At 42.2% G+C, this 11,418-nt stretch overlaps 1 protein-coding gene across 2 annotated transcripts in view; it reads right to left on the bottom strand.

The window, feature by feature from the left end:
* Positions 1-10,975, bottom strand: part of Dgcr2 (DiGeorge syndrome critical region gene 2) — a 47,382-nt gene extending 36,407 nt beyond the window's left edge. For both annotated transcript variants that reach the window (XM_013031567.1, XM_013031568.1), the window contains exons 1-2: positions 10,861-10,975; positions 3,245-3,314 (exon numbers count right to left, since the gene is read on the bottom strand). In XM_013031567.1, coding sequence (XP_012887021.1) covers positions 3,245-3,314; positions 10,861-10,878 — 88 coding nt within the window. In that variant the 5' untranslated portion in view covers positions 10,879-10,975. The remainder of the gene's footprint in view (positions 1-3,244; positions 3,315-10,860) is intronic.
* Between the last annotated feature and the right edge of the window lie 443 nt (positions 10,976-11,418).

The raw sequence follows: 11,418 nt of genomic DNA, 5'->3' as shown, positions 1-11,418 counted from the left end.
AAAAAAAAAAGAAAGGAAAAAATGGGTACAGAGAAAGAAATTGTATGAGTGTGTGTGTACAAATATGTGATATATGTGCTTATTTTGCCAAAAAAAAAAACCTGAAAAGTTAGAAACTAATTAAATTACCTTAATCTTATGAGTAGGAACACAATAAAGGGTCAAGAAAGGAAATAAGTTCTTTTCTTTTTCCTATAACTTATTCTCCCCCCCCCCCAAATTTTGGGGCTTTAACTCAGAGCCTGGGCACTGTCCCTGGGCTTCTTTTGTTCAAGGCTAGCACTGTACCACTTGTGCCACAGAACCACTTTTGGCCTTTTCTTTTTATGTGCTACTGAGGAATTGAACCCAGGGCTTCATGCATGCTAGCTAGGCAAGTACTCTACCACTAAGTCACATTCTTGGGCTTGAACTCTGGACCTGGGCACTGTCCCTGGGCTCCTTTTGCTCATGTCTAGCACTTTACCACTTTGAGCCATAGTACCACTTCTGGTTTTTTCTGTGATTATTTGGAGATTAAGAGTTTCATTGACTTTCCTGTATGAGCTGGCTTCAAACATTATCCTCAGATCTCAGCCTCTTGAGTAGCTAGGATACAGTCATGAGCCACTGGTGCCCAGATAATTTGTTTTTTTGTTTTAGTTTGTAATTAAATTTTATTGTCAAGGTGATGTATTGAAGGTTGCAGTAAGGGTAAGGTAGTGAATACATAACATGTCAAACTTTTTACCCCCTCCCTCACTCCCACTCCTCAGGTTATTTTTATTATTATTATTGTGAAAATACCATACAGAGGGTTACAATTACATGGGCAAGATAATGAGTACATTTCTTATCAAGCATTGTTGCCTCCTCCTTTGTTTCCCCTTCCCATCCCTTCCCATTCCCCCACCATTCCCCCCCCCTTATTTGGTATTTTTATTAGCATGTTTCACATGATATTTTCATATAGGATCCAGAGCTCAAGGCGAGTGCTCTAACACTTGGACCACAATGCACTTCCGGCTTTTCTGAGTAGTTTTATTGGAGATAAGAGTCTCACAGACTTTCTTGCCTGGGCTGGCTTCAAACCGTGATCCTTAGATCTCAGCCTTCTAAGCAGCTAGGATTACAGGTATGTGCCACTGGTACCCAGCTGCCTATATTTTTTATATTTCAAAAGTAAATTAAACATCTACACAACCTTGTGAATATACTTAAAACAAAACAAAAATGCAGCTGTATATTTTAAAGAGATGACTTTTACAGTAAATGAATCACAGCTCAAAACTTTGAATTAATATGAGATGAAAGTCCTATGACCAATTACAAACAAGACCCAAATGTTAACACCACAAAGAAGAAAGCAGTAATTCTAGTGACTTTTTTTTTGTCAGTCATGGGGCCTGAACTCTGGGCCTAGGCACTATCCCTCAAGCTCTTCAGCTCAAGGCTAGCCCTCTACCATTTGAGCCACAGTTCCATTTCTGGCTTTTTCTGCTTATGTGGTGCTGAGGAATTGAGCCCAGGGCCTCATGCATGCAAGGCAAGCACTCTACCACTGAGCCACCTTCCCAGCCCTACAAATATATTTGCTGAAATTGACTTAGCAGGTTTGTTATGGGCAGTGGTATTGTAGTGTAGTACAGCCATTCCTCAAAATTGGGGATTGTCCCAGTATCCTCATTCCCTTACAGTACCCACAAATCCAAGAGCCCCCAAGTCCCTTGAATAAAATGGTGTAGTATTTGCATATAACCTTCCTACAATCTTCTATATACTTGGCAATCATCTCTAGATGACTTATAACACCTAACATAATATAACTGCTATGAATGGTTGTTGGACTATATTGTTTAGGAAGTGAAGACAAGGAACAAAGCCTGTACATGCTGAGTAAAGGCACAGTATTTTCTACAAATATTTTTGGTCTGTGATTGGTAGAATCTTCAGATGTGGACTGCTAGTAGATATAGAGAGGCTAGTCTAAGCTCAAAACTATTTTGCATTCATTGTAGAATTAGCCAAATTTGTAAATACATGGAAGATGTGGGGACCAGGGTCTTGCTGTGAAAAAAGGAGGAATATGAAATGGGAGGTAAGAACTCTTATGTAGAATAGAATCAGATGGATCAATAAATGTTAGCTAATAATAAAAAAAGGTATTGTGTGAGGAAGGACCTGGAACCAACCATACAGATTTAAATCCTTATGATATCTGGCACCCAACGTGGGGCACAGGACTCATGGTGAACAACAGAGGACTGAAGAATTTGAAACGCTGAAGAGTTTGTGATCCAGAAATAGGCACCAGGACACACTTCAGACTGCCAGGATAATTAATGGGGTTAACTCAAAGCAAAGGGGCCAGGTATCTTGAGCTGGTGAGCATGTTGCTGGAGGTCAGGAATACAAGTAAAAAGAAAGGATATGGAGAAATTAGCCCTGTAGAGGGTCAGTATGGAGGCCCCACTTCTTGTACACTCCCTACTCCTGACATCTGAATGCCCTTTCTCTCCTTTTTCCAATTAACAGGCCGGTGTTTTTGAGCAATAACAGTTACATCTGCTTGGGTATCTATAAATCCTCTGAACCGTTTATGATTCATGATGAGATTGCACTCAGAGCAGCCAGGCCCAATGATAATATTGTACCAAATTTGTTTGTTGGTGCTGCCACAGCCTCCTTCCCGCTGATTATTCATGTGGGGGGGGGGAGGGGGGGGAATCATTATATGGGAGCAGCAGAATCTGGGCAATTCTGTCTCCTGTTTTGATATGCAATGAAGACTATGCTGAGGCCATAATCCTTGTCAATCATACATGAACTTTTAGGGCTTTAAAGTCCAACTACTTCTTCCTATAATTAATCCTACTGTAGATTTAGATATAGGTCCATAAACTTGTGTGGATATTTTAACAACACCCTGATCAGTAGTTAAAAACACAGGAGCCATGCCATGTTGCAACCAAACATGTGTTCCTCAATCCACTGCAACTGGGAGCAACAAAAAGGTGTCTAGCTCTATCCATAGACAAAACAGATGTCCTAGTAAAAATGAGCTCAGCCATCACTGAGATGTTAAGTGTTTGTCAATACCACTCCCTGTAATAGAAGCGTACTTCTGGGGAAAAATGGCTGAGTCCATGCTGGGCAGGTAAAGTAAAAGATGAACCTGAAGCACCTTGTACTGCCAGAAAGCAATGAAGAAGTAGGAAATTTTTTTTATAAAAAGAGTATCATTGCCAAGTGTGGTGGCACATACCTATAATCCCAACACTCAAGAGGATGAGGCAGAAGGATCGAGATATCTGGGCTTCATAGTGAGATCTTGTCTAAACAAAACAGACAAAACAAAACAGAGTGTCACTTATAAAATGTGGTATGTGTGACAATTAAAGAAATCATGGGTTTTCAACCATTACTGTTGAGGTGGATGCAGATAAAAATCATCAATACAAATGAACACAACTTGGTGGGAGGGGATTCGAACACTATTCTACGGCTTACTTTCTCAATGCCCATTCACAAACTGCTTTTTTATTATGACGGGAATAATATTCACAATAGTAACTTCTAGTAGATATTAGTGTAGTCAATTGAGGAAACCCATTGTTATTAATAAGACAAACTAACCTTATGCCAAGTAGCATGTGGCATGTAGTATTCCTGCTATTAATTGTGAACAAACAGACAAATCTAAACTAAAGAGACTTTACAAAACAACACAGCCTATACTCTCCAATTATGTCAATGTCACCAGGTGGCTCATGTCTGTAATACTACTGACGAAGCTGAGATCTGAGAGCATTGTGGTTTGAAACCAGCCCAGGTAGGAAAGCCTGAGACTAACAATTTAGAAGAGCCTAAGTGGAGCTGTAGTCAAGTAGTAGAGTGATAGCCTTGAGCAAAAAAGTTCAGTGAGTACAAGCCCAGACCACCACTCATACGCGCGTGAGGGCACACACACACGCGCACGCGCGCGCGCACACACACACACACACAGAGTTCAAAAGCCAGCCCACGCTGGGTGCTGGTGGCTCACGCTTGTAATCCTAGTTACTCAGGAGGCTGAGATCTGAGGATCATGGTTCAAAGCCAGCCCAGGCAAGAAAGACTCTTACCTCCAACAAACCACTAGAAAACCGGAAGTGGCGCTGTGACTCACAAGGCAGAGTGCTCACCTTGAGCTGAAGAGCTAAGGGACAGTGCCCAAGCCCAGAGTTTAAGCCCCACAAATGACAAGAAAAAAAAAAAAAGCCAGCCCAAGCAGGGAAGTTGTAAGACTCTTATTTCCAATAAACCTAGCAAAAAGCCAGAAGTGGAACTATGGCTCAAGAGGTAGAGCAAAAAAAGCTCAGGAACAGCAGGCCCTGAGTTCAAACCCTAGTATGGGAGGAAAGGAGGAGGGAAATTGTATATATATATATATATATATATATATATATATACACACACACACACACACACACACACACATACATATACACATATACACATATATATGTATATATACACACACATATATACATATAACTTATTTGCACAGAAACATACACATACATTCTAAATACATATGTATGTGTATATGTATGTACATGTTGGGGAAACAAAGGAGGAGGCTACAATGCTTGATAAGAAATGTACTCATTATCTTGCCCATGTAATTGTAACTCCTCTGTACAGTATCTTCACAATAAAAAAAAGTAAAAAAAAATGTATGTACATGTCATGAAAGACCCATTCTTATTCCCAATACTGACTGTAGAAGGCTTCCAGATTAAAGAACAAAGCAAGAAGACAATAAAATATAATATGTAATTCTTGAGTGAATCACAGATTTGTAAGTCTAGGATGATAAAAAGTTTAAATTTGGACTATGTAAATGATATTATAGTTAATTTCTTACATGTACAAACTGCATTCACATTGTTATATGAGAGCAGCTAGGAGAAATGTCATGATATCCATAACACACTTTGAATTAAGAAAAACACACAAAATAACTGTGGCACAATATGATCAGCTAGTGGGTCCAGGTAAAGGTGGTCAGTGCAAATCTGTAATCCCTCATTTTTATTTTTATTTTTTTTGGGGGGTCCGGTCGTGGGGCCTGAACTCTGGGCCTGGGCGCTGTCCCTCAGCTCTTCAGCACAAGGCTAGCGCTCTACCATTTGAGCCATAGCACCACTTCCGGATTTTTTTTCTTTTTGCTTATGTGGTGCTGAGGAATCGAACCCAGGGCCTCAGGCATGCAAGGCAAAACACTCTACCACTAAGCCACCTTCCCAGCCCAATCCCTCATTTTTAATGGGGATGGTAAATGAGCAGCTAGACACACCCAGGTCCCTTTACATACCATTGGTGATTCACTAGTGTGAATAGGTCTCCTTGTTGAGAATATTAGTTGAGTTCAAAGTGAGGATTCTTTAGTCGGAGAGGGGAGATAAACCCTAGGTACTGCCAGGTACCAGTGGTTCATGCCTGTAATCCTAGCTACTCAGGAGACTGAAATCTGAGGATCATGGTTCAAAGCCAGCCTGGGCAGGAAAGGCCATAAGACTCTTATCTCCAATAAACCACCAGAAAACTGTAAGTGGCACTATGGCTCAAGTGGTAGAGCACTTGCCTTGAGCTGAAGAGCTCAGGGACAGTGCCCAAGCCCAGATTTCAAGTCCCACAACCAACAAAAACAAACAAAAACCCAGGTACTTATTTTGCCAAGGTCCCTGAAGCCCAAACTACAGACCCCAAGAAAAGCCTGCCTAGTCCAAGCAAAACACCCACAGGGCTCTAAGCACCTCTGATACAGAGCAGAGGAAGGCCCACCAAACCTCTGAGAAGAACCTTCAAATGAAAGGGTCATCCTCTCTGACATTTGCTTCTAGCAAACCCCTTACTTTTTGCCAATCTTAGCATTTGTACATCGGTATTTTACTGCAGTCTTAAAACATTAAGAGTTTTTGTTTTGTTTTTTGTTTGTTTTTGTCAGTTGTGGGGCTTTAACTCAGGGCCTGGGCACTATCCCTGAGATTTTTTTGCTTAAGGCTAGTATTCTACCACTTGAGCCAACAGCTCCACTTCCAGTTTTCTATTAGTTAATTGAAAATAAGAGTCTCATAGGCTTTCCTGCCTTGGTTGGCTTCGAACTTTTGATTTTCAGATCTCAGCCTCCTGAGTAGCTAGGATTACAGGTGTGAAGCCACCTGGTAAGAGTACCTTTTTCTAAGTCTAATCACTATCCGTGTTGATTTTTCTAGGAAATGTTTTTTTGTGGCACTAGAGCTTGAACTCACAGCTGGCATTCTACCATTTGAGCCACACTTTCACTTCCAGCATTTTGCTCCTTAATTGAAGATTAAGAGTGTCTTCAATTTGTCTGCCCTGGCTAACTGCAAATAGATATTCAGTTCTCAGCCTCATGATTATAGGTATGAACCACCAGTACCCTGCTTTTCTAGGAAATTATGTACATCTTTTGTCTGTTTTTTGTTTTTTGTTTTTTTTTGGTCCGGTTGTAGGGCCTGAACTCTGGGCCTGGGCGCTGTCCCTCAGCTTTTCAGCTCAAGGCTAGCGCTCTACCACTTGAGCTACAGCACCACTTCCGGCTTTTTTCTTTTTGCTTATGTGGTGCTGAGGAATCAAACCCAGGGCTTCATGCATACAAGGCAAGTGCTCTACCACTGAGCCAACTTCCCAGCCCCATCTTTTGTCTGTTTTATATATACTATATACAGGTAACAAATATTACAAATATTGTCTCTCCACTTTGTGCTGGTCTTTCTTTTCTTTTAGGGGGACTGAAAAGTCCTTATACTTGCTAGTAGGCACTCTTACATTTGAGCCATGAATTCCCTTTTTGCCTTTCAAGGTAGAGTCTACATTTGTGCACAGGCTGGCCTGGGCTCCTATCCTCATATTTATGTTTCTCTTTGTTGCTGGAATGAGAGATAAGGGATACTATGCTCAGCCATTATTTGAGATGGGAGTCTCACAAACTTCTTTTGCCTGGATTGACTTCAAACCTCTATCACCCAATCTCTAGGATTATAGGTTTGAGCCACTATACCTGGCTTTTTGATAAATAGATCTTAATTTTAATCTAGTAAAATTGGTTGTTATTATTTTAAAGTTAATATTTTTGTAATAAAAATTTTTGCTTATTGAAGTCATAGAAATATCCTTAGTTTTTCTTTAATTTACCCCAAAACTGTCATTTTTGTATGCTATAAATTAGGGATTTGATTTCTTTCTTTTTCCAACTGTCACAGAAATGAGAAATCTGTCTTGTGCCCAGTTACATGTAATTCCAACCAGCATGTATCATGCTTCCTCGGCCTATTTGACAGCTTCTGTCTTATGGGCCAGTTGATGTCTCCCTAAGCTTTTTTTTTTTTTTTGGTCCGGTCGTGGGGCCTGAACTTGGCCTGGGCACTGTCCCTCAGCTCTTCAGCTCAAGGCTAGCGCTCTACCACTTGAGCCACAGTGCCACTTCTGGCTTTCTTTTTGCTTATGTGGTGCTGAGGAATCGAACCCAGGGCCCCATGCATGCAAGGCAAGCACTCTACCACTGAGCCACCTTCCCAGCCCCCCTAAGCTAACTTTAAAGTAAACTTTGATCCTCATATGTAAGTATTATATCCATCCTTCTTTAAAGTGGTCTGCTGTACTATTCCCAACATTTTATAATCACCTTGTCACATTTCCCATAAAATCCTTTGGAGGTTTAGATGAAGATGTACTGAATCCACAGATCAATATAAAAAGCTTCAGTATGATGAGTCTTCCTAGCCAAGAACATTTTCTATTTATTTTGAGTCTTCTTTAATATCTCAATAAATCTTTAAGTTATTTTCCATCAAATATGTTAGGATTTGCTGGGTGCAGTGGCTCACACCTAACTACTAAAGAAGATAAGATCTGAGGATCACAGTTCAGAGATAGTCTAGGCAAAAGTAAATCCAAGAGACTCTTATCTCCAATTAACCAGCAAAAAGCCAGAAGCAGAGGTCTAGCCCAGGTGGTAGGGTGCCAGTTGTGAGCAATAAAACAGAAGCCTAGGTAACAAGTTGGGAGTGTAGCCCAGTGGCAGTGCATACATTATCATTTATGAGGCCCTTGGTTCCATCTTTAGCATTAAGAACACAATTTTTATTTTATTTATCGGTTGTGGGGCTTGAATTCAGAATCTAAGCACTGTTCCTGAGCTTTTTTGGCTCAATGCTAGTGCTCGACCACTTTGAGCCACAGTGCCACTTCTGGTTTTCTGGTGGTTAAGTGGAGATAAAGAGACTCACGGGCCGGGTGCCGGTGGCTCACGCCTGTAATCCTACAGGAGGCTAAGATCTGAGGATCCCGGTTCAAAGCCAGCCCGGGCAGGAAAAGTCCAAGAAACTCTTATCTCCAATAAGCCACCAGAAAACCGGAAGTGGTGCTGTAGCTCAAGTGGTAGAGCACTAGCCTTGAGCTGAAGAGCTGGGAGACAGACTTCAAGCCCCAGGACCGACCAAAAAAAAAGTGTCTCTCGGACTTTCCTATCTGGGCTAGCTTTGAACCTGTGGTTCCCAGATTTCAGCTTTCTAAGTAGCTAGGATTAAAGGTGTAAGCTACCAGCACCTGGCAAGAAGAACAAACCTAAACATCTTTCATTTCTATTTATATCAAAGTTGGTTCTGCTACTATACTGTTAGGTGGGAATGTAAACTGGTTCAACCACTCTGGAAAACAGTATGGAAGTTCCTCAAAGACTAAACAAAGAGTCAGGCACCAGTGGCTCATGCCTGTAATCCTAGCTACTCAGGAGGCTGAGATCTGGGCCAGGAATGTCTGTGAGACTCTTCTCTCCAATTAACCACCAAAAAACTGCAAGTGGTGTTGTGGCTCAAGTGTTAGAGCACTAGCCTTGAGCTGAAGAGCTCAGGGACAGCACCCACGCCAGATTTCAAGCCCTGAAACAAATAAAAACAACAACAACCATAACAACAACAACAAAAGACTGAACATAGAGCTCGCCTGTGATCCAACAATCTCATTCCTGAGCATTTACCCAAATAATCACAAACAAAGCCACACTAATGCATCTGAAATACAGAAGAACCCAGAAAGGAGTAGAAAGATGCTGAGAGTGCAATCTAGCACACTACCACCCATTTTCTTTCCTTAACTCTGGCTCATATCACCCATTTTTCATGCTCAACTGTGAGTGGTGACTCACTACTGTAATCCCAGCTACTTGAGATAGCAATCAGGAAGACCGAGATTCAAGGACAGCCAGGGCAAGGTGTGGTAGTACATATCTGTGATCCTAAGTAGGAAGACATAGTAGGAGGATCAAAATCTGAAATCAACCCTAGGCAAAAAGTTTAATAATCTATCCATAAAATAACAAACAAAAAAGAGCAGGAGGTATGTGGCTCACTATAGTGTAGGGCATACTTTCTAACCCTAGGCCAGGTCCCATGAGGAAGAGGGTAAGTCTCCTGCACTTGGGAGGCTTATAAACTATAAGAAGAGATCAAGAGTGGGCCCCCAAAAGGGGGAAAACTAATGACTCATGTAAGGACAGATCAAGTGCTGGCAAAAGCCAACTCAACCAGAGGGACAGAAACACTCTCTCACTGTGGTAAGATCTGAGGCAAGCCTTGCAAGGTTCCAAGGTCTGTCTAAACAGAAACAAAACAAGGGAATTTGAGGAAAGCAAAACGAAATAAAGGCAGCATGCAGCTAAGCAATTGTTAATGTGTTGGGGAAAGGAAACATTTCAGCTGAGCCACTGAAGGGAAAAGAATGATAAATCAGCTGGGCATTGGTGGTTCTCATCTATAATCCTAGCTACTTAGGAGGCTGAGATCTGAGGATGGTGGTTTGAAACCAACTTGGGCAGGAATGTCTATGAGACTCTTATCTCCAATTAAATCATCAGAAAACGAAGTAGAGCTGTGGCTCAAAGGGGTAGAGTATATCCCTGAGCAGAAAAAGCTCAGGGACAGCACTCAAGCCCCTGAGTCTAAGCCTCATGACCACCACCACCAACAATAAAAATAATAAATCAGATTGATGAATTATACGTTAGTGAAAGAATTTGAAAGCTGATCTAGAAAGCTCAGGACAGAAATTTTTGAATTGAGATAAGACTCAGCTTCCTCTTTAACCTTTATAAAAACTATCTGTGATCTTTTTTGTTGTTGTTGTTGGTGGTGGTCATGGGGCTTGAACTCAGGACCTGAGTTCTGTCCCTAAACTTTTTTGCTCAAGGCTAGTGCTCTACGACTTTAAGCCACAGCTCCACTTCCAGTTTTTCTAGTGGTTAAATGGAAATAAGGGGCTCAAGGACTTTATTACCTGAGCTTGCGTCAAACGATGATCCTTAGGTCTCAGCCTCCACAGTAGCCAGGATTACAGGTGTGAGCCAGAGCCTGGCTCCATCTATGATCATGAAGCATGTACATGTATGTGTATCTTACATACATCCACATCCACAAACAAGAAGCTATCCTTCCCACCTATCCCAAGCTGAGAACGAATAGTTCAGACTTTTTGTGGCCTTGTCAAACAGTTTTAGGAACCCACACCAAGACTGCCAAGGCCAGTTTGCAAGGACAAAATCATCAGGACTATAGCCAGAGCCAGAGCAAGGAGAAGATCAGAAAGGTACCAAGGGCACACACCTCTAGGAGTCACCAGATCCCAGGGCTGGCATCATTTCGCCTCGCCCCCCATACCTTGAGCCCTGTCAGTGTGAGATCTGAGGGCCTATGCTAGGAATTTGGCTTCTGAAAAAGAGAGGTAGAGACTACACAGATTACCAGGTCACACCTTTCCACCCTTCATGTTGATCAACTAGGACAAACAAGTGGGCCATAGGTACACTCACACACTCACCTGGACAGTCAGCTTCATCGCTCTTATCCTCACAGGCTGCCAAGCCGTCACACTGCCACAGGAGGGGGATGCAATGGATGGCACCACTCCGACAGGCAAACTGTCCAGGGTTGCACCGCAGCTCTGTGGAACCAAAGGGTGAGAAGGGTGAGAGACTATTGAGGAAGTAGCAATAGATATAAGAAACTTGGAATTGGGCTGGGAAGGTGGCTCAGTGGTAGAGCGCTTGCCTTGCATGCCTGAGGCCCTGGGTTTGATTCCTCAGCACCACGTAAGGAAAAAGAAAAAAAGCCGGAAGTGACACTGTGGCTCAAGTGGTAGAGAGCTAGCCTTGAGCTGAAGAGCTGAGGGACAGCGCCCAGACCCAGAGTTCAGGCCCCACGATGGGACCCCTCCCCCCCCTCAAAAAAAAGAAACTTGGAATGTAAGGCCCTACTAGTCACAAGTCCTGGACATTCTCAAAGGAGGGCCAAGAATGTTATAACACTACAGAAATGTGGCTCTTACTATCATGTAGGTGGCTGCATGAGGAAGGCTCTGTGGAACTTAGATGGAGGC

This window comes from Dipodomys ordii, unplaced genomic scaffold, assembly GCF_000151885.1.
Source record: "Dipodomys ordii isolate 6190 unplaced genomic scaffold, Dord_2.0 Scaffold141, whole genome shotgun sequence".
In the NCBI taxonomy this organism is placed as follows: domain Eukaryota; kingdom Metazoa; phylum Chordata; class Mammalia; order Rodentia; family Heteromyidae; genus Dipodomys; species Dipodomys ordii.
The sequence above is the reverse complement of the archived record's forward strand: the minus strand, read 5'-3'. Positions and strand labels throughout refer to the sequence as shown.